General features: G+C 46.6%; 1 protein-coding gene across 1 annotated transcript in view; it reads left to right on the top strand.

Annotated features, from left to right (window-relative positions):
- The window catches only part of trabd2a (TraB domain containing 2A), a gene marked incomplete at its 5' end in the record, with an annotated part of 47,172 nt that extends 42,081 nt beyond the window's left edge, over positions 1–5,091 (top strand). Inside the window, one exon of the mRNA XM_084325939.1 lies at positions 4,088–5,091. Within this exon, the coding sequence (XP_084182065.1) occupies positions 4,088–4,292 (205 nt within the window). The 3' untranslated portion in view covers positions 4,293–5,091. The remainder of the gene's footprint in view (positions 1–4,087) is intronic.
- Positions 5,092–23,564: the final 18,473 nt, after the last annotated feature.

Genomic DNA, 23,564 nt, shown 5'->3' with positions numbered 1-23,564 from the left:
TTGTCTTGACACCACCACCAGACATTGTGCTTCCATGATTCGTGCTGCGTGTGGAACCTCTTCTCGTTGACCAGTGATGTGGTTTCATGGGAATGAGAATCACAGCGTTTATTAGTCATTATTTTGAGGAAGTAAAACTATTTAATTTTCCGGACATGGAACCACCATCAGAGTCCAGGGCATGCGTTGTTGACCGGGGAACTCTTTGTTTGTGTTGTTGTCATGATTTGGACCAGATTACGACTGTGGTGGAGTTGGTCTCTGGAGCATCTGGCCTCCTTGTTGCTGTTTCCACTGTTTTCTTCCCCTGCTTAATCGCTGCCATCTTTTTCCCCTGATAATTGTAGGCAATAGATTTAGAGAGAGAGAGAGAGAGAGAGAGAGAGAGAGAGAGAGAGAGAGAGAGAGAGAGAGAGAGAGAGAGATAGAGAGGGTGTAGGGTGTAGGGTGTGTGTGGTGTAGAGGGTGTGTGTGGTGTAGAGGGTGTGTGTGGTGTAGAGGGTGTGTGGTGTAGAGGGTGTGTGGTGTAGAGGGTGTGTGTGGTGTGTAGGGTGTGTGTGGTGTGTAGGGTGTGTGTGGTGTGTAGGGTGTGTGTGGTGTGTAGGGTGTGTGTGGTGTGTAGGGTGTGTGTGGTGTAGAGGGTGTGTGTAGTGTGTAGGGTGTGTGTAGTGTGTAGGGTGTGTGTGGTGTGTAGGGTGTGTGTGGTGTGTAGGGTGTGTGTGGTGTGTGTGGTGTGTAGTGTGTGTGTAGTGTGTAGGGTGTGTGTGGTGTGTAGTGTGTGTGTAGTGTGTAGTGTGTAGGGTGTGTGTGGTGTAGAGGGTGTGTGTAGTGTGTAGGGTGTGTGTGGTGTGTAGGGTGTGTGTGGTGTGTGTGGTGTGTAGTGTGTGTGTAGTGTGTAGGGTGTGTGTGGTGTGTAGTGTGTGTGTAGTGTGTAGTGTGTAGGGTGTGTGTGGTGTAGAGGGTGTGTGTAGTGTGTAGGGTGTGTGTGGTGTGTAGTGTGTGTGTAGTGTGTAGGGTGTGTGTGGTGTGTAGTGTGTGTGTAGTGTGTAGTGTGTAGGGTGTGTGTGGTGTAGAGGGTGTGTGTAGTGTGTGTGGTGTGTAGGGTGTGTGTGGTGTAGAGGGGTGTGTGGTGTAGAGGGTGTGTGTAGTGTGTGTGGTGTGTAGGGTGTGTGTGGTGTAGAGGGTGTGTGGTGTAGAGGGTGTGTGTAGTGTGTGTGGTGTGTAGGGTGTGTGTAGTGTGTAGGGTGTGTGTGGTGTGTAGGGTGTGTGTAGTGTGTAGTGTGTGTGGTGTGTAGAGCAGTGGTTCCCAAAGCGGGGGTCGCCAGATGATTTTTTTGTTTGCAGTCAGGCCACTGAACTTAGAAGCAGGCCAGGCCAGTGTTTCTAGTTGCAGCGGTGCAATAGTTAGATAACCTAGGTGGGGAACAACCAGGAGATCACTGCAACTCACACAAGTTGGAGAACTATCTCTCTCTCTCTCTCTCTTGCTCTCACACACACACACACACACACACACACACACACACACACACACACACACACACACACACACACACAAAGGGAGCCGCATGTGATTGGTGGAGGCGGGACCCTTACAAAAAACAAAAAATCCATCAAAATCAGTGTTGTTGCTAATCATTGACACATGCTAGCCTGTAATTCCCACCCCCCCCCCCCCCCCCCCCCCAGAAAAATCTACTTTGCATTTGATATATTGCAAATATGCCATCACACACACTGGTATTTAAAGGATTAGAATTATAAAATGAGGTGGTGTTATGATCAGGGCTGAAGTTGAATAAAAGATTTTTTTTTTTTTTTTAACAATAATTTGTGATGCCATCACAAACACTGGCATTTAAAGGGTAAAAATAAAATATTTCCTGCACCAGAATGCAGGAAATAAAGTCTTTGTAACAAAAAGATTCCTGGTGGGGGACCCCCAGACCCCCTGCTTAAAAAGTGGCCTGACTGGGGCTATATTTCGCTCTATATTTCCTGGCCTGAATGATTTCCCCAGTCCGGCCCTGGTTAAAAGCCTCCAATGCTTATTAGTGTGTGTGCGTTTGAACGTTTGCATGTTTCAACCATACATTTCCATTTATAATTATTTTTTTAAATAATTAATTTTGACCTATAATAGTGGGGGTCGCGGCTCTCTGACACCGTTATTTCGGGGGTCGCGGCCTGAAAACCTTGGGAACCCCTGGTGTAGAGGGTGTGTGTAGTGTGTAGGGTGTGTAGGGTGTGTGTAGTGTGTGTGGTGTGTAGGGTGTGTGTGGTGTGTAGGGTGTGTGTAGGGTGTGTGTGGTGTGTAGGGTGTGTGTGGTGTGTAGGGTGTGTAGGGTGTGTGTAGTGTGTAGGGTGTGTAGGGTGTGTGTAGTGTGTAGGGTGTGTGTGGTGTGTAGGGTGTGTGTAGTGTGTGTGGTGTGTAGGGTGTGTGTGGTGTGTAGGGTGTGTGTAGTGTGTAGGGTGTGTGTAGGGTGTGTGTGGTGTGTAGGGTGTGTGTAGTGTAGTGTGTGTGTGGTGTGTAGGGTGTGTGTGGTGTGTGTAGTATGTAGGGTGTGTGTAGGGTGTGTGTGGTGTGTAGGGTGTGTGTGGTGTGTAGGGTGTGTGTAGTGTGTAGGGTGTGTGTAGGGTGTGTAGGGTGTGTGTAGTGTAGTGTGTGTGGTGTGTAGGGTGTGTGTGGTGTGTGTAGTATGTAGGGTGTGTGTAGGGTGTGTGTGGTGTGTAGGGTGTGTGTGGTGTGTAGTGTGTGTGGTGTGTAGGGTGTGTATGGTGTGTAGTGTGTGTGGTGTGTGTGGTGTGTAGGGTGTGTGTAGGGTGTGTGTGGTGTGTAGGGTGTGTAGGGTGTGTGTAGGGTGTGTGTGGTGTGTAGTGTGTGTGGTGTGTAGCGTGTGTAGTGTGTGTGGTGTGTGTGGTGTGTAGGGTGTGTGTAGTGTGTAGGGTGTGTAGGGTGTGTGTAGGGTGTGTGTGGTGTGTAGGGTGTGTGTGGTGTGTAGGGTGTGTGTAGTGTGTGTGTGGTGTGTAGTGTGTGTAGTGTGTAGGGTGTGTAGTGTGTGTGTGGTGTGTAGTGTGTGTAGTGTGTGTAGTGTGTAGGGTGTGTGTAGTGTGTGTGTGGTGTGTAGTGTGTGTAGTGTGTAGCGTGTGTGGTGTGTAGCGTGTGTGGTGTGTGTGGTGTGTGATGGAGCTCGGCTCAGAGGGTCCATGCTCAGCATCTGCTCTCCAGCCCCACAACAACAGCAACATGAATGAGCTCCCTACACGCGGCCTGCAGCAAACATGTCATCGCTCGAGCTGACAACCTGCGGAGCGCGTCGTTCGCCCCCACAGACACGGCGCACGCCACACAGAGTCCAAACATGCTTTGGCGTGTGTAGGAAGATAAATAAAAATTATAAATAGAAAACAACTGCTGCTTCATGTGCTAAAAACCAAAGGGGACAGAGCTTTTGCTTTTTCCAGAGCCGCCCCTAAACTGTGTGGAACAGCGTCCCCTTCCACATGAGGTCAGCCCAGACCCTTCAGGTCTTCAAGTCCCAGCTACTCATCTATTCTCCCCGGCCTTTGACCAGAGCTGAGCCTGCCTCCTGGGTCGTTACTTTTAGTCCTTTTATGCCTTATTTTTGTATTCTACTGAACTTTTCTTTCTTTTATTCTTCTTTTGTTTTTATTTCTGTCTGAACCCCTGCACTTATTTGTATTTTTATTTTTTTGCACTTTTATATTTAGTATGTTTTGTATTATGTATTTTTCTTCTTTGCTCTGTTTTTATCTGTGAAGCACTTTGGTACAGTCACAACTAGGGATGTTCGATATTGGCTTTTTTACCGATTTACCGATATTGTCCAACTCTTAATTTCCGATACCGATATATGCATTGCTTGCCTGGGTAAATAAAGGTTAAATAAATGTTAAAAAAAATGTATAAAACATTTTGAAAACCGATACCGATCATTTCCGATATTACATTTGAATGCCAATATCGGACATCCCTAGTCACAACTGTTGTAAATGTGCTATATAAATAAAAATGTATCGATTGATTGATTGATTGAATCTCTTCTCCTCTCCCCCCCTCCTCCAGCACCACCCTCCAGTCTCCCCCTCCCCCGCTGGTACGGATCATCAACGGTTACATCACGGTGCAGCCGCCAATCAGAGTCCAGAACCGCTACAACCTCCACCACTACAGACCTACATCCTCCTCATCATCCTCCTCTTCCTCCTCGCCGGCCTTCCTCCTGCTGCTGCTAATGACTCTCAGGCAGACGTGGACCCCGCTGCTCTAGGGGACCTCAACCTGATCACAGAAGAGAAGTTCTCCATGAGAAGAACCGTGGAACCCGAGAGATCACGTGGTCTCATTCAACAGGGGGGGAACGTTGCTCTGTTGGTTGACCGTGATTTCTCATACGCAGTGGTTCCTAACGACATTGTTTCTCACGCAAAATGGGAATCGGCGTACGTTCTCGTAGAGCACAAAGTGTCATTGGATATATATCGTACTGTGAATATTATGACGCGTGTGATCCGACATGCGGCTTCATATACTGTGAGGTTTTCATCAGATCTCTATTGTGAAATGCCATTTCTCGTATACAACATATCTCATAGAAGGACATTGTGTCAAAGGAGCCGGTTTGGTAGAGCGTGGTTTCTGCTTAAAACTGTAGACCCGCTGTATAGAATCCAACGCAATGTTTTGTTTTTTCATACAACATGATGTTTCCTAGAATCGGGGTTTGAGAAGAATATCAATTCAAAATGAGGTGAAACACGACTTCCTAATAGAATGTACTTCCCACTGTGAACTCTCTGTTGCTGTAGAACTCACACACAAGTCCATTTCTCCATGGATTCTGAGATGAACTAGAATCGACCTCAGAGGACCAGGGGCGGGGTTTCCTCCTCATTACCCCATGAGACCTCAGAGGACCAGGGGCGGGGTTTCCTCCTCATTACCCCATGAGACCTCAGAGGACCAGGGGCGGGGTTTCCTCCTCATTACCCCATGAGACCTCAGAGGACCAGGGGCGGGGTTTCCTCCTCATTAACCCCATGAGACCTCAGAGGACCAGGGGCGGGGTTTCCTCCTCATTACCCCATGAGACCTCAGAGGACCAGGGGCGGGGTTTCCTCCTCATTACCCCATGAGATCTCAGAGGACCAGGGGCGGGGTTTCCTCCTCATTACCCCATGAGACCTCAGAGGACCAGGGGCGGGGTTTCCTCCTCATCACCCCATGAGACCTCAGAGGACCAGGGGCGGGGTTTCCTCCTCGTTACCCCATGAGACCTCAGAGGACCAGGGGCGGGGTTTCCTCCTCGTTACCCCATGAGACCTCAGAGGACCAGGGGCGGGGTTTCCTCCTCATCACCCCATGAGATCTCAGAACGCCATTTTAACGTGACGCTCCTTTGAACAGTAAAAAACACGGGATTGCACACGGTTTCATTCCGCATGATATATATTCTCACGACGTCCTTGTGAAAATGTGACATTTGATCCGTTCCTTTGGATCCCCGGGCCAAGGACTCTATTCTCGTGTCTCATTTTGGGATATTTTATCATTCCGAGCGTTAACTCTTCACTCTTCAACGAGGACGTCACGGAGCCGTGGGTGGAATGGACGTCACGGTGGATTTCAACTAATTCCTTCAATGAGAGGAAACCCCTCAGTAGTCACAACTGGATCAGTTTACCGTGTGTGTGTGTGAGTGAGTGAGTGAGTGTGTGTGTGAGTGAGTGAGTGAGTGAGTGAGTGAGTGAGTGAGTGAGTGAGTGTGTGTGTGTGTGTCTGCATATGTGTGTGTATGTGCGTGTCTGCGTATGTGTGTGTGTCTGCATATGTGTGTGTGTCTGATATTTGTGTGTGTCTGCATATGTGTATGTGCGTGTGTGTGTCTGCATATATGTATGTGTGTCTGCATATATGTGTGTGTGTGTGTATGCATAATGTGTGCGCGTGTGTGTGAGTGTGTGTGTGAGTGTGAGTGTGTGTGTGTGTCTGCATATGTGTGTGTATGTGCGTGTCTGCGTATGTGTGCGTGTCTGCGTATGTGTGTGTGTCTGCATATGTGTGTGTGTGTGTGTGTGTGTGTGTGTGTGTGTGTGTGTGTGTGTGTGTGTGTGTGTGTGTGTGTGTGTGTGTGTGTGTGTGTGTGTGTGTGTGTGTGTGTGTGTGTGTGTGTGTGTGTGTGTGTGTGTGTGTGTGTGTGTGTGTGTGTGTGTGTGTGTGTGCGCGCGCTATGTCATCCCTTGACCCCCTGCACTGGCAGGCCAATATGTTCCCTTCTAAACTGAATTTATTCTTCTGTTTTTAAAAGAATCTGTTTAGTTTCACATTGTACTGTGAGTGTGTGTGTAGGAGGGGGGGGGGATTGTACATACTGTATTTACATATTATAGATGTATTGTAGAAAATATGGAAATATGAATTTCTTTTTTTTTTATATATAAATAAATAGATATACAGTATATTTTTGAGACTAAATCAGGAACTAACCACCATAGCCCATAATATGATGTCTCTCTCCAAGGTGAAGTTATGTCTGACAGGGAGATGGGTCTGTATTGTATGTATCAGTGTTAAGCTTGTGCTTTGGCTGTATGTCTTTTATGAAAGAACTTTTTTTTACCACATAGAGATTATTATGTTTAATTTATTTAACTATATAGTTGTAGTCTATCTAAAAACACCCAGTTGTATTTGTTTATCGTGTGTATTACGCAGCCACTACCTTGTCAAATACATATCTATGATGTCAAATACACGTGTATGTTTTCAAATACTTATTAGTACAGTTTCAGATAGATTATGTATATATGAGAAAATGAGACCCCCCCCCCCCCCCTAGACGTGTAATTTAGCTCACTCACATTACAGTTGGATGAGTTGATTGTAATATTTTTGCTATAAGGTTGAAAATAATAAAGTATTTATCTAGTAACTCGTCTGATTTAAGATCCATGAGGAGAAAGAAACAAACACACTGGGAGTCAATCAGCAGGGTGTAAGGTAAGGGTTTCTTTGGGTGTAACATTGTCAGGGTGTAAGGTAAGGGTTTCTTTGGGTGTAACATTGTCAGGGTGTAATGTTTGTTGTTTTTATTACTCAGATGGGGTTCTGTATTCTGATATCAGTCTAGTATCAATAGATGCCCAGCCCAAACAGGCTTACAAGACAGGCTATCAATTTCAATGTACATAGGTGTGACCAAATATACAAATTATAGGAAAGCATAATCAGTATATTCTGCATGCCTTCATACTTGACATGCATCAAATCAACTGATCTCATATTGTATGTGTGTATATTAAACACATTCATATATGACGTACATCTGCACAAATAACCATTCATATATGACACACATCTGCATAAATAACCAATCATATATGACATACATCTGCACACAAGCATTCATCAGAGGGGAGAATCGCAAGACTGTTCCATGAGCTACACACACAATGATGTAGTATAAGGAGGTATCTTACCAATAATGATGTAGTATAAGGAGGTATCTTACCAATAATGATGTAGTATAAGGAGGTATCTTACCAATAATGACGTAGTATAAGGAGGTATCTTACCAATAATGACGTAGTATAAGGAGGTATCTTACCAATAATGACGTAGTATAAGGAGGTATCTTACCAATAATGATGTAGTATAAGGAGGTAGCTTACCAACAATGATGTAGTATAAGGAGGTATCTTACCAATAATGACGTAGTATAAGGAGGTAGCTTACCAACAATGATGTAGTATAAGGAGGTATCTTACCAACAATGATGTAGTATAAGGAGGTATCTTACCAATAATGATGTAGTATAAGGAGGTATCTTACCAATAATGATGTAGTATAAGGAGGTATCTTACCAATAATGATGTAGTATAAGGAGGTATCTTACCAATAATGATGTAGTATAAGGAGGTATCTTACCAACAATGATGTAGTATAAGGAGGTATCTTACCAATAATGACGTAGTATAAGGAGGTATCTTACCAGTAATAATGTACCAACCTTCTCTTAAAGGACTGTGATGAGTATCTATCATTAGTGACGAGTCTGAGGCCAGGTGATGGACAGAGTCCAGGGATTTAAGGGTTGAGGCCGCAGCAGGCCTATAAATTACATCACCATAGTCCAGGACTGATAAGAAAACTGTTTTGACAAACTCTTCCTATTAGTCGAAGGAAAGCTGGTTCCTTCTATTCTATTCCAGCTGGACATGTACGTTCACTGTTGCTCATCTCTGAGCTACCCCACCTTTTACCACCCGATGCCTCCGCTAGCAAACACCATCTGCCAGAGAGGCTGAGGTCATGTGGGCTGCTCTTTACACAGGAAGACTATTGTTACTATTGTTGGGATATAATTGTTTTCATATTATTGTTCGTGGACGATGAGGCGAGTCAGGCCTGCAGGGGAAACACTGGGGAGCAAACCAGAGGATTATTTGGAGAAACGCTGAATGTTTTTCACAAGACGACCACGAGAGTTAGACATCAAACAGGAGCAAAGGAATGAAGAGGGCACACACACACACACACACATACACACACATACATACACATACATACACACATACACACACACACACACACACACACACACTCGAACACACACACACACACACACATACATACATATATACACACAGACACATACCACACACATATACACATTCACTCACACATGCACACACACAGATACCACACACACACACACATATACCACACACACATGCACATATACTACATCCACACACATCCACATACACATTTATACCACACACACACACACACTCATACACACATACTCATACCACACATGTACACAGACACTCATACCACACATATACACAGACACTTGTACCCACACACAGACACGTACACATTTACCACACACATACACACAGACACTCATAGCACACATACTGTACATACAAACATCCATTTGCAAATACACACAGACACATAATCGCACCGACACACAAACAGACATACCGCACATTTAGACAGCGTGGTTTTCTGTGGTGTGTTTATCTGAGCGGTAATGTGCTGTGATATGGGGCTCTTTGAAGGCCTGTTTGATGTGCCACTGTGTTCTCCTGGCAGGGAGCAGAGAGCGAGCAACAAACACAGACAGGAAAACAACACTAATTGGCTCGTTAGATCAACAGGAAATGATAAATAATTGATCAGTTAGAGGTAGGGGAAACCTGTATAAACAACCTCTGTATAGAGCACTCATGGGGGCATATCTGTACTGCTACCGAGTCTCTACCCTGGGTACACGCGTGGGGTGGCAGTGACTCAGAGCATCGTCTGGTAATCAGAAGGTTCCCGGTTGGATCCCCAGCTCCTCCCGGGCAACATGTCAACAAAGTGCCCTTGAGCAAGACACCTAACCCCTAACTGCTCCCGGTGAGCTGGTTGGCACCTGGCATGGTCTCCTTTGCCCGTCGGTGTGAGTGAGTGAGTGAGTGAGTGAGTGAGTGAGTGAGTGAGTGAGTGAGTGAGTGAGTGAGTGAGTGAGTGAGTGGTTGAGTGAGTAAGTGAGTGTGTGAGTGAGTGAGTGAGTGAGTAAGTGAGTGTGTGAGTGAGTGAGTGAGTGAGTGAGTGAGTGAGTGAGTGAGTGAGTGAGTGAGTGAGTGAGTGAGTGAGTGGTTGAGTGAGTAAGTGAGTGTGTGAGTGAGTGAGTGGTTGAGTGAGTAAGTGAGTGTGTGAGTGAGTGAGTGAGTGAGTGAGTGAGTGAGTGAGTGAGTGAGTGAGTGAGTGAGTGAGTGAGTGAGTGCACTATGCAGCAGCTCTCCTCCTACTTTCATGACATGGCTCTGACCATTCTCCCCTGATCTCACCAATCTCCCCTGATCTCACGTTCTCCCCTGATCTCACCATTCTCCCCTGATCTCACCGTTCTCCCCTGAACTCATCGTTCTCCCCTGATCTCACCGTTCTCCCCTGATCTCACCATTCTCCCCTGATCTCACCGGTCTCAACTGGAAAAAAAACAACGCTCACTCATCAAGGCCTAGTCGCCTACATATTCTGTACATTTCCTTTGTTCCCTGTGACTCAGACCTGTGGTTTTGCCTGTAAAAGATAACCGCAAGGCCTCATCATCAAGCTCTACTGTGAGCGTGAGCAGCAATAAATGGCTTAAACGGAACCATCTTGTCCTATGCATTCTTACCGCTGTACATCATGGTGATGTTCAACCTCCTATAGCCGAGCCCAGAGAGAAGCGTCCCTACAGTGCTTCATAAATGCAGGAGATAATTTGATTGTCTCACAGGCTTTTTTTCTTCAAACGCCAGTATTGTGAAGGTGTATGCCCTCGATCCAGGATTTGCAAACGACAATTTCAATATGGCATCTTCTGATTTTGGGTGGCGACCTTGTATAACAGACCAATTATTAAAGCATTCTAACCCTAAGACGACCTCCCCCTCTGCCAGTGTCAGTCATTTTCAGACTTCATGTTACCAAATGGCTGTGATGACCCAGGAGATGCTGTGACCCCTCTGTGTGAGTCCTTTCTTCTGGCATGAACATGACTGCATGTTCTTGGTATCTGATTCTAGGGACATCTATGGATCTCAGGGAATGTGTCAGAAATACTGTGTCTGTTACTAAGCTTGAGTAAATTGTAATGAACCAAAGGAGAATAGCAATTCAATTATTATTATAATTATTTTTTACTGAATAACACCATGCTAAAATTGACCAGACCTGAAAAATCTAAGAAAATAAATAAAGGGAAGATGATTAAACAGAAGGTTTTGTAGATACAGTACTGAATTCTGCCATCCAGACACATGCAATTTGAAATATGATTATAGAATATAAAATATCAGGCCTAAAATGGTTATGCGATTAAAATGCGATTAATTAGAGTGAGTGAAAGATGACATTTGGCCCAATCCATAGATGTATGACTTGGCCACAATGAGGTAATTTGTAGGCCTGATATTCTATATTCATATTTCAAATAGCATGTGTCCGGATGGCAAAATGCAGTACTGTATCTACAAAAAACCCTGTAAATCATCTTCCCTTTATTCATTTGCTTAGATTTCTTGTACACTTGATAAGGTTCTGAATGAGCTCAGTGGCAATTATTCACGTCTGGTAAATGTTAACATGGTGTTATTCACCGTCAAAGATGGACAAAAAAAGTATAATAATAATTTATATTCCCCTTTGGTTCATTACAATTTACTCAAGCATAGTAAAAGACACAATATTCCTGACACTTGGACTACATTCCCTGAGATCCATAGATGTCCCTAGATACCAAGAACATTCAAATGGACCTTGTAGAAGTGGAGCAATCTTCCATTTACTTGGGTATGTACTTTTAGGCGGATTTTCAGAAAATAGGGCTCCGGGTTTAAGAGGTTTAAATTAAATTAAATTAAATCATGGCCTCGCTCTTGATATTGTCAGGCTCCAGCAGCTGCTGTGTCTCCCCTACCCCTGTGTTTCTCCTGTCTGTCCTTGTTTGTGTGTCAGCTGAGGCGAGCAGCTTCCTGCAGCCCATATAAGGGCAGCTTCCTGGTAATCAGCTCATTCCACTCACCTGCTCAGCAACCACACCTGCCGGCCATCTACTCATGCAGTACATCTACGCCGGTTGCCTATTGCTTATTAACAGCGGAGCAGTGCTGCCGAGTGCTTCCGCGTTTTCCCTGATTGGCTGCGACACGCCCCGCGGCAGGCGCGGCAGCCGCAGAGCGGAGCGGCAGAGCTTGCGGCATTATGTAGCCGTAATCCGCCATGATTTTCATTCGAAGCTTAGCTCACCTGGCAGCGCTGTGGTCCTGTGGTCCTCTGGTCCGTTGGTGACAAGTTTGAATCCCATCAATTTTTTTTTTTTTTTTTTTTTTACGTGTATTCTTTCGCCGGTTAAGGTTAGGCATGGTTAAGGTTAAGGTTAGGCATTGTTTCGGAGTTGGTTAAGGTTAGAAGGGTTAAGTTTAGGCGCTGTTAAGGAGCTGGTTAAGGTTAGAGTTTGTCTTAGAGAATGGCAATATTCTCTCTATGGTTAAGGTTAAGGTTAGGCATGGTTATGGTTAAGGTTAAGGTTAGGCATTGTTTCGGAGTTGGTTAAGGTTAGAAGGGTTAAGTTTAGGCGCTGTTAAGGAGCTGGTTAAGGTTAGCGTTTGTCTTAGAGAATGGCAATAGACAGCCTATTTCCACACTGCCGCTCTCTCGCGCTGCCGCGGTCACATGGTCACATTGTCACATTCTTGCACTCCTCCGCTGTTAAAAAGCAACACGCACCCCGGTTCTTCAGTCACTCTTCGTCAGATCGTTAACTCAGCTACTTGGTGACGTTCAGGCCTCTCTTTGAAACATTATCCCTCTAAAGCTTTTTGTCAGTTTTTCTGTGTTTTTTGTGCTTCGCTCATTCTGTGTTTTCTTTTGCCTTAGGATCACCACTGCCTGCCTGCCTCCCTACTCCACCCCTACACTCCAGCACGAGGCCTCCGATCCTCCAACTCCGACCTCCTCACCATCCCCCGCACCAGGCGTTCCACACTGGGAGACCGAGCTTTCGCTGCAGCAGCCCCCAGACTGTGGAACTCCCTCTCCCCCCTCATCCGAGGCTCTGACACCATCAACCTCTTCAAAACCAAGCTAAAAACCCACCTGTTCACACTTGCCTTCACGCAACACGGCCCCGCTCCCAAGTAGCCCACCCCTGACTCTTTTTAAGCCACAGATTCCGTTGTTTTGTTTTGTTTTGTTGTTTGTTTGTTTGTTAATTTTAACCACTTCATCCAATTGGACAGAACTTGCCTCCTTTTTTTATTTATTTTTATCTCTTATCTTATTTGTTTTTCTTGTTGTTACTATACACAGATCTTTTATGTATTTTATTATATATATTTTTTCAATTTTATTACTTACTTTTATTTTTTTTCCATCCTTTCCTTGTACAGTGTCCTTGAGTCTGAGAAAGGCGCTTCTCTCTTAAAATTCAATCTATTATTATTATTTATTATTCCCTCTCTTTCTGCCTGCCTTCCTGCCTGGATTCCCCTTCAGCTCCAAGCTTCCCCTGTTCTTTAATAAATATCCCTTATCGCACGACTACAGTGTCCACCTGCATTTTGGGTCCCCAGTCCTGGTCCTGACAGATATGTCTTTTCCATCCCACTGTGAAACTCCAGGAGGCTTGACTCTCCTTGTTTCAGCTAAAACCTGAAAAAACTATAGACAGGTTAAAGAAACCCTAAAACCTATGTTTTGTATTGACATGATAATTCTACATTGTAATATGTTGTAAACTGCTTTGGCAACACATTTATTTTACATTCATCCCAATGAAGAGAGAGAGAGAGGGGGGGGGAGAGAGAGACCAATATAGAGAGAGAGAGTGTAAGGGAGACCAATAGAGAGAGACAGAGAGAGACAGAAAGAGAGAGAGGGAGGGGAGAAAGAGTGAAAGGGAGAGAGAAAGATGGAGAGATTATATGAGGAGAGAAAGGGAAAGAGAGTTACTCGGTTTCAAATAAAAGTTAAAATTAAATTAATAGTTTCCCCTTCATCTTTTCCTTCATACATTTTGTCTGTGATAATATACCTAATAATAAACACCTAGTTGTCATTTATTTATCACTATGTGTCAAAGAAATTCACACAAATCTTCCCATTTCCATATAGAGAGAAATCTATAGTTTTCACTTCCTGGCAAAACAACATCTTGGGTGAGTTATGGCGTCGGCTGTCTTAGTAAACCCTGTAACCAATCAATCAAATCGACCCCCCCCCCCCCCCCCCCCCCCCTCCGCCTCCTCTGTGCACACTGCAAAGGGCTGCCGCATCAGAAACGCGTCACGGAAGCTCGCAGCAGTGCCGCGAATGCCGTCTCAACTGCCTTTAATCTCGACAAACCGGAGCGCTTTGAAGTGGAAATGTACAGATGCATGCAGCATGTTAGATGTCGACGATCGTCTGTGAAATATGTTGGATGCTTCAAATGCATCCCGGCGTAGACGTGTGATCCGCTCCCGTCTGTGGACATGAAAGATGATGTTCCTGGGTTCAGTTTGATTCATTCTTTGTAGATGACAGTATGTCCAGCGGGCAGCTGGCAGAAGCAAACACAGGTCCTCACACATATTTGTTTATTTGTTTATTGTTATTTGCATTTACAAACATACATTCTGGAATCAAATCAAATTTATTTGTAAGGCCCGACAACACACGTTAATGTCCCCATGGGCCGGACACGTCTTCTTTAAACAAGTCAAGAAGAAACAACACAATAAGTCAAGAACAAAACAAAAACACCATAAAGTCCAAAATGTTTTAAATGAATGCAACACTCCCAGACATACCCCACGCGAAGGTAAGGAAAAACTCACTAAAACCTAGCAATAGGAAGAAAAAAAAATGCACCACAGGCAATGTGGAGGAGAGAAACCTTAGAAGGGCCGTTCAAGGGGGGATCTCCCTTCTTAGATGTCGGTGATAGTAGTGTTGCAGTAAAACAGGCTAAACAGTTGGTAAGCATGCACTCATATGTGTAGTGAAACACAGATAAGTGCATGTGATAGCAACTGAACATTTAGAAAGGTTAAAGATAGAGCTGATAAGTTCTTTCTTTACTTCTTTTTATCTAAATATGTGTACATACTACAGATGGGTCTGATTGATATTATTATTGTTTTTTTGTTTTTCTTTCCCAGTAGCATCTATGCTGTATGTTTGGATGTTTTGCAGATGTGTTTTCAACAACTTTGGTGTGGGGGGGATGGGGTGGGTATGAGGGAGGGGAAGGGGAAATGAAAGGGGAAGAAAAGAAAAAAGATGGAAAATGTATGATGTCGACAATTGTAAATGTACAAATTACTTTTCCTGCAATAAAGAAATTTATAAAAAAAAAAAGATAGAGCTGATAGGGGATCTATTTGAGGCAAAGGGGCGGCGCAGAGAGGGTCGCATCCTCCCGGTCATCATCACGGGACGTCCACCACTCCGGTCATCACTACGAGACAGCCACTCACAGGGAGACAGGCGTTAGACAGTTTGCGTGATTGTGATGGGCGGACATAGCAATAGATACAAGTGGTAAGCATATACGTGAATAGAATAGATATATGTAAAAGAAGTAAAAGAAGAACAGTAAAAATGTGCAGGAAAGGTCTTAAAGCCCAAGGGCTTATAAGCGACCCCCCCCTCTTAAACCTATATAGAATAACTACACCGAAAAGCCCCCCCTCTGCCTCCTCTACACCTAGTATGTGTGGCTGTATAGTCAGTGATTTCAAATAGCGAGGTAATTTCCTCTGTAAGCCATGTTTCAGTTAGTGCAATAATTGAGAATACATGTGTAGCAGGGTGGATTATCCCTGCTTCGTGGGGGATTATCCCTGCTTCGTGGGAACAGGTGGGCACAATCACTGGGTAGCGAGACACAGTAGAGCTCTGTCTGACTGCACCTCCGTCTTTGAGTCTGGAGCTTCAACTGGAGGCTGGCAGTGTGAGTGGATGGGGCCCGGGATTTACCAACCTGGTCTGGTACTCTGGTCTTCCTCCCCTGCAGCAGGGCGGTCAGCAGTACTCCCCAACACGCTCTCACCTTCCCCAATTACTCCTTTAACCCTCCCACACCTAGTGACTGAATTGTAAATAAATAACTTGGTTCCCCCCGCAAGCAGTACCCTCCCTCAGTGACACTAGAAACCTTACAATAAAAAGGGAAAGGTGGAGTAGGAAGGGGTTAATTATAGTAGCGTTACCCACACCAAAATAGTTAACACTGTGCACAGTAATGGACACGCACACAGAATCCCATCTAATGTTTTTATGTTAATTGGTACGGTTGAATACAAAGGCTTAATAGGAGTGGTCCAACGGAATGAAATCCTACTACTGCTCAATTGTAACTCAATACCTTATGTACCCGTATATTCTACACACACCTCTGTGTTAGCACCAGGAATAATATACTTTAATGTATTTGACTCATCGCCCACGTCTGGGTCAGTACCAGGTATAATACCTCTATCAGGCTTTAATTATATGGTTGGAATAATACCTCAGGTCTGGAACCTCCCCACTGGGAAAGGGTTGATTAGATGGGAAATTATTATCAAAGAACCAACACGTTATCACACTCAAATGAAATAAAAAATGTGGGCCCACTGTACCAAAACAAAAGTCCTATACTAATGCCGGCATATAATGTGTATGGGGTACCCCTATGAACTGGATTTAGCAACGTTTAGCTTCGCCCGTAGGAGAAACCCGCGTCATTGATCAAGGGGATATTTAATGGAAACTAGTTAATACGTCTTGGTGTACCAGGGGAGATAAAAGGCAAGTCAGCACTTCTGAATAATAGCCATATTTTCAGGGTGCTACACATGGTTCAGTGATGAGCAATAATGATAGAAATGAATTGCTAATAGGCGGTTAGGTGGCCGAGCAGAGATTGCGTTCGTCACCAACCCCGGAGCTGTGAGCTGGATTCGCCTGTTCGAATCCAGCTCACAGCTCCGGGGTTGTCACCAGCTTGGCTGGCCGTTCACACTAATACAATTGGCTGTATTAGAGGGTGGGAGAAGCTGGCGGGGTGGGTCCAGGTCGTTGTAAACAGCGACTCCTACAGTTCGGTCGGGGCGCCTGCTAAGCGCGGATAGGACCTGAGGGGGATAGTGTGATCCTCCCACACGCTACGCCCTCTCAATGAGAATCCGCGCTGCCAGGTGAAAAGAAGCGGTGATTGGCTGGACGTGTGTCGGAGGAAGCACGTGGTAGCCTCCACTCTCCCAGATGATCTGACTGTGGGGGGTAAGTGCGCAGCAAGTTTTTTTAAACTTGAACATGAACATAACCTCCCGATGGTTTGGTTACCTGTGGCGGAGGGAGTAGACCGTTTTCCCCTGCCACTGTCCAGATATCAGCCACTCATCTCCAGTTTCACAAAGGAAATAACCTCTGAATAAGGTCAATCCACACCACTAGACATTTTCGGAAACGTTGTCTCCAGTCCATCCAACCCAGCAGCCTGGAATAAGGCCTATAAAACAAGCAGGCGTAGCTGCCAGCTCTCAGTCTCTGGATCGCTGGCTGTTGGACAGAGATGACTTGAACCTTCTCTCAGTGTCTGACAGGACATAATACATTATGTCTAAATGAGGGGAAACCATTTCTCTTGGCCACGAAATGATCAGATCTGTGTCCAGTGATGGCAGGAATTGAATGAATTGAAAATGGAGGACCCTTATGTAAACAAGACGAAAGTATTTTTCTGGTCTTCATCCTTTTAGCAGTTGTTTGTATTGAGCTGTACTGTATTGTACCCATTCTGCAATGTGTTAATAGAGTTTTCAATCAATCCACTGTCCTGAACCCAAACCCCCGGTGATCTCACACGAGAAGCCGAGCATATACCGCTCAACCAATGACCAGTGGACATATCAGACCTTCTACACCCTCAGACAGCACTCCTCTGCTACACACATGCATGCATCAGTATACAGTACCTGGGTACTGGGTGGTTATTAAGTGGATAAATATCCCACTCACATTTAATTGAATCCCAACAACCACAGAAGACATGGCTTTAAGCTGTGTGATGAATCAGCTGCTTCACATATGGAGGAGAGGGGGGGAGAGGAAGAGAGGAGGAAGATAGGAGGAGAAAGGAAGAGAGGAGAGGAGGAGGAGAGGATAAGAGAGGAAGAAAGGAGAAGAGGAGAAGAGAGGAAGAAAGGAGAGGAGTGGAGAAGAGAAGAGAAGAGAAGAGAAGGAAAGGAAGAGAAGAGAAGAGACGGAGAGGAGAGGAGAGGAAGAAAGGAGAGGAGTGGAGAGAATAGAAGCGAAGAGAAGAGAAGAGATGGAGAGGAGAGAAGAGAAGAGAAGAGACAGAGAGGAGAGGAGAGGAGAGGAGAGGAGAGGAGAGGAGAGGAGAGATGGAAAGGAGAGGAGAGGAGAGGAGAGGAGAGGAGAGGAGAGGAGAGGAGAAGAGGAGAGAGAGAGAGGAGAGGAGTGGAGAGAGAGAAGAGAAGAGAAGAGAAGAGAAGAGAAGAGAAGAGAATGAGAAGAGAAGAGAAGAGAAGAGAAGAGAAGAGAAGAGAAGAGAAGAGAAGAGAAGAGAAGAGAAGAGACGAGAGGAGAGGAGAGGAGAGGAGAGGAGAGACGGACAGGAGAAGATAATGTGTTCCAGTCTTTAAGTGAGTCATATTGACATTCCACTTCCTTCACACTTCATTATATTCCCCGATTCATAAGAACCGCTACAGCTAGTTGGCACTGTGTGTGTGTGTGTGTGTGTGTGTGTGTGTGTGTGTGTGTGTGTGTGTGTGTGTGTGTGTGTGTGTGTGTGTGTGTGTGTGTGTGTGTGTGTGTGTGTGTGTGTGTGTGTGTGTGTTGTGTGTGTGTGTGTGTGTGTGTGTGTGTGTGTGTGTGTGGTTTTCTGCGGGTCAGCGCTGGTCAGAAGGGAGACATTTCCTGAAACGTTTCCTGACGGCTGGTCTGGACCGGTTCTAGATGGACCTCTGCTAGAATGAAATAACGCCAAACTTAGCATGCATTCTAATGCTTTCATTTCCCGCATTGTATTAAATATGGATCAGGATGAAATATGGATCGTTGCTCTTGTTTGAAAGGTGTATCTAACAAGATCAAACCCATTACCCCAATGCTTCTGTTGTCTGGCATAATATGTGGTCTTCACTAAAGGGTTAGCCGGTTAGTGTGCATAATATGTGGTCTTCACTAAAGGTTTAGGGTTAGTGTGCATAATATGTGGTCTTCACTAAAGGGTTAGGGTTAGTGTGCATAATATGTGGTCTTCACTAAAGGGTTAGGGTTAGTGTGCATAATATGTGGTCTTCACTAAAGGGTTAGGGTTAGTGTGCATAATATGTGTCTTCACTAAAGGGTTAGGGTTAGTGTGCATAATATGTGGTCTTCACTAAAGGGTTAGGGTTAGTGTGCATAATATGTGGTCTTCACTAAAGGTTTAGGGTTAGTGTGCATAATATGTGGTCTTCACTAAAGGGTTAGGGTTAGTGTGCATAATATGTGGTCTTCACTAAAGGGTTAGCCGGTTAGGGTTAGTGTGCATATGGTCTTCACTAAAGGGTTAGGGTCAGGGCCGCCTGGGATAAATGCGAGGCCCTGTGCAAGATTGAAACGAGACAGTCAACATATTCTTAAATAATAGCACTGCCGAGGCTGGGCATGATACAGTCAACATATAGCAAGAGAGAGAGAGAGAGAGAGAGCGAGAGAGAGCTCCCGTTCTACAGTCAATATACAGTGTTATCGCTTTGTAACACTGTACAAATTTCTCCACAACACACATGTACAAGTGGCAGTAATGCAGAAAATCCAGCAAGGGAAGAAGCAGTGTAGAAAACAGGTGGAGTTTTTGCCTAGCAATGGGAATGCTTTGGCTGTACTGTGTAGATAGAAGTACACACTCTAGTGTTGATGTCTTTGTTTACAAGGCTTCAGGTATGGGTGCTCTGCTCCAAACACAGTAGAGCAGCTGTGTGCACATCCAACCTGTTTTAGGCCAGGTGCAGGATAAAACTAAATGTGACTGAAGGAAAAATTGCATTGAACTGACCGACACAATTGACAACTATAAGCAATGCAATGCTCAGAGAGAGAAAGAGAGAGAGAGAGAGAGAGAGAGAGAGAGAGAGAGAGAGAGAGAGAGAGAGAGAGAGAGAGAGAGAGAGTCTGTGATGATCCAGACAGAGAGATTCTGTGGTCCAGAGAGAGAGAGATGAGTCTGTGGTCCAGACAGAGAGAGAGAGAGAGAGAGAGAGAGAGATGGGTCTGTGGTCCAGACAGAGAGAGAGAGATAAGCAAGACAGCTAAGATGAGCCCCTAAAGGATATTCAACTTTTAATGGAAGAACAAAACAGAAGGAAAAGATAACTTCAAAGGCAACATGAATATACATAGATCCAAAAGGACAAAGATCAACACTTAAATCCAAAGAGAAGAGGATCTATACCAGAGAAAACAAAGTAGCAAGGAGCCAACGGCCGACATCAGCTAAGGAGGCTAACTGCAAATAGATTAGCCAGGTACTGACACCAGGTACACACCGTTAGCTACGACAGCTAGCCGGCCCGTTTGGCTCAATATAACGTTAGCTACGTTAGCTAGCCGGCCCGCTTTGGCTCAATATAACGTTAGCTACGTTAGCTAGCCGGCCCGCTTTGGCTCAATATAACGTTAGCTACGTTAGCTAGCCGGCCCGCTTTGGCTCAATATAACATTAGCTACGACAGCTAGCCGGCCCGCTTGGCTCAATATATAACGTTAGCTACGTTAGCTAGCCGGCCTGCTTGGCTCATTATAACGTTAGCTACGTTAGCTAGCCGGCCCGCTTGGCTCAACATAACGTCTACGGCAGCTAGCCGGCCCGCTAGCTCAACATAACGTTGGCTACGATAGTTAGCCGGCCCGCTAGCTCAACATAACATTAGCTACGATAGCTAGCCGGCCCGCTAGCTCAACATAAGGTTAGCTACGATAGCTAGCCGGCCCGCTGGTCCAACAGAACGTCAGCTACGATAGCTAGCCGGCCCGCTGGCTCCACATAAAGTTAGCCAACATAACGTAGCCATGATAGCTAGCCGGCCCGAGAGAGAGAGAGAGATATCTCCATGGCGGGAATAGAATAGAGTGCATTAAAAACTCACCAAACGTCCAAGAGGATGGAGACAACCACGTGGAGTTGACAAAGTTCATCTGCCAAACGACCGTCCTCTTCATCTTGGCATAACAATGCTGCACGCGCTCTCTCTAGGTTAGCTAACGCTAGTTAGCCTTTAGCTAAGCTACTAGCCGACATGGCTATCCCGACTGAACCACACGTTAGCACTCGATATTATAACGTAGCTAAAGCTAACTAGCTGTCCCTGCCTTTAGCTAAGCCGACATGGCTAGCCTGACTGAACTTTCTAACATGCAATAACTTTCATCTTCAGTCCATCTGCCGAACGACGTCCTCTTCGTCTTGGCTGGCATAACCTCCAATGCTGCACGTGCGAAATAGTCAGACGCAGCTGACGCATGCCGGCCGACTGTACACATGTAACCCCTCCCTTCGTTGAAACCAATAGTATGTCTGCTGCAGAGCCCCAGAGCTCCAATAGTGTATCTGCAGTCTGCAGAGCCGCAGAGCCAGGAACAAGTCAGACACATTCTACAAACGTGTCTAATGTGAAATATATAAGCATATAAGCAAAACTAGATTTTAGGTCTGTGATGAAAAAGGGCCTTGCGGGAAGGGGGGCCTCGCAAAAAAAAAAAAAAAAAATATATATATATATATATATATTTTGTGCGAGGCCCCCCTTCCCGCGAGGCCCTATGCGACCGCACTGCTCGCACACCCCCTGAGGCGGCCCTGGTTAGGGTGCATACTTATGTGTTAAGGTGCCAGACCAGAAACACAGACACAGAAAACAGTAGTACACATAGTATTTATTGAGGTCTGAGAGTATGTGATCCAGTCCAGTGGAGGAGAGCGGGCCTGGGGCAGGGTAGTGTGGTGGAGTGGGGTAGAACAGGGGTCCAGGGTGAGGAGGGGTCCAGGGTGAGGAGGGGTCCAGAGTGAGGAGGGGTCCAGGGTGAGCAGGGGTCCAGGGTGAGGAGGGGTCCAGAGTGAGGAGGGGTCCAGAGTGAGGAGGGGTCCAGGGTAGAGCAGGGGTCCAGGGTGAGGAGGGGCAGAGCGGGGTCCGGGGTAGAGCAGGGGTCCAAGGTGAGGAGGAGTCCAGGGTGAGCAGGGGTCCAGGGTGAGGAGGGGCAGAGCAGGGGTCCAGGGTGAGGAGGGGTCCAGGGTGAGCAGGGGTCCAGGGTGAGCATATAATAATAATAATAATGTAGGACCTGTTCAGAGGTCTTTAATTGGCATGCAATTATCCTCAATGTTAGCGGTTAGCACACACGGTTAGCACACACACACACCGGAACACACACACATGCATTGTTTTTTGTAGGATCGCCGATGCGATTCGTCTCTGCGCTTGACCCATCCCGTCGTCCTTCCCCCCAAGGGCAGCCGGGAGCAGACAGGCGTCGGCGAGGGCCGCGCCCGGGGACCAATCCAAGTGCTCCTGCCCGTCTTCGTCAAGGACGCCACAGCGTTAGCGATCAGTTGTTGTGCATGTTTTTCCATTGGGTTTATCTTATCGGGGGGGAAACCCTTGCGAGCACGGGGAGAACATGCAAACTCCACACAGAAAGGCCCGGGAGATACCTCACCTGGGTACCTGGCATCATGGAAACCTGGTCCCCAAGCGGGAATCGAACCCTGGACCTTCTTGCTGTGAGGCGACAGTGTTAACCACTACACCACCGTGCCGCCCTGTAGAGATGTCTGCTGCAGGGCTCCAGGGTGAGGAGGGGTCCAGGGTGAGCAGGGGTCCAGGGTGAGCAGGGCTCCAGGGTGAGCAGGGCTCCAGGGTGAGCAGGGGTCCAGGGTGAGGAGGGGCAGAGCAGGGGTCCAGGGTGAGCAGGGCTCCAGGGTGAGCTGGGCTCCAGGGTGAGCAGGGCTCCAGGGTGAGCTGGGCTCCAGGGTGAGCAGGGCTCCAGGGTGAGCAGGGGTCCAGGGTGAGCAGGGCTCCAGGGTGAGCAGGGCTCCAGGGTGAGCAGGGGTCCAGGGTGAGCTGGGCTCCAGGGTGAGCAGGGCTCCAGGGTGAGCTGGGCTCCAGGGTGAGCAGGGCTCCAGGGTGAGCAGGGCTCCAGGGTGAGCAGGGGTCCAGGGTGAGGAGGGCTCCAGGGTGAGCAGGGCTCCAGGGTGAGGAGGGGTCCAGGGTGAGGAGGGGCAGAGCAGGGGTCCAGGGTGAGCAGGCTCCAGGGTAAGCAGGGCTCCAGGGTGAGCAGGGCTCCAGGGTGAGCAGGGGTCCAGGGTGAGGAGGGGCAGAGCAGGGCTCCAGGGTGAGCAGGGGTCCAGGGTGAGGAGGGGCAGAGCAGGGGTCCAGGGTGAGGAGGGGTCCAGGGTGAGGAGGGGCAGAGCAGGGCTCCAGGGTGAGCAGGGGTCCAGGGTGAGGAGGGGCAGAGCAGGGGTCCAGGGTGAGGAGGGGTCCAGGGTGAGGAGGGGCAGAGCAGGGCTCCAGGGTGAGCAGGGGTTGAGAACTGTACACAGAAGAATACGATGATAAAAACAAATGCAAAAAACACAGAGCAAAAATACAAAAAGGCAAAATGCTGATTTTCTGTAAAACTGACTGAAATACAGAAAAAGTAGCACGGTGACTCTTGCGGTCCCAGACTCCTCTTCTCTTGTCCTCTCATCTTGTTCTCTCCTCTTCGCTTGTCATTTCCCCTTCTCCTCTTCCTCTTCTCTTGTCCTCTCTTCTCTTGTCCTCCTCTCCTCTTCTCCCCTCCTCTTGTCATGTTCTCTTCTCTTCTCCTCTTCCTCTCCTCTTCTCCTCTTCTCTTGTCCTCTCCTCTTCTCCGCCTCCTCTTCTCTTGTCCTCTCCTCTTCTCTTGTCCTCTCTTCTTCTCTTGTCCTCTCCTCTTCTCTTGTCCTCTCATCTTCTCTTGTCCTCTCCTTCAACTC

Source organism: Notolepis coatsorum (assembly GCF_963971535.1).
Source record: "Notolepis coatsorum genome assembly, chromosome: 12".
Classification (NCBI taxonomy): Eukaryota; Metazoa; Chordata; class Actinopteri; order Aulopiformes; family Paralepididae; genus Notolepis; species Notolepis coatsorum.
This window is presented reverse-complemented; position numbering and strand designations above follow the sequence as displayed.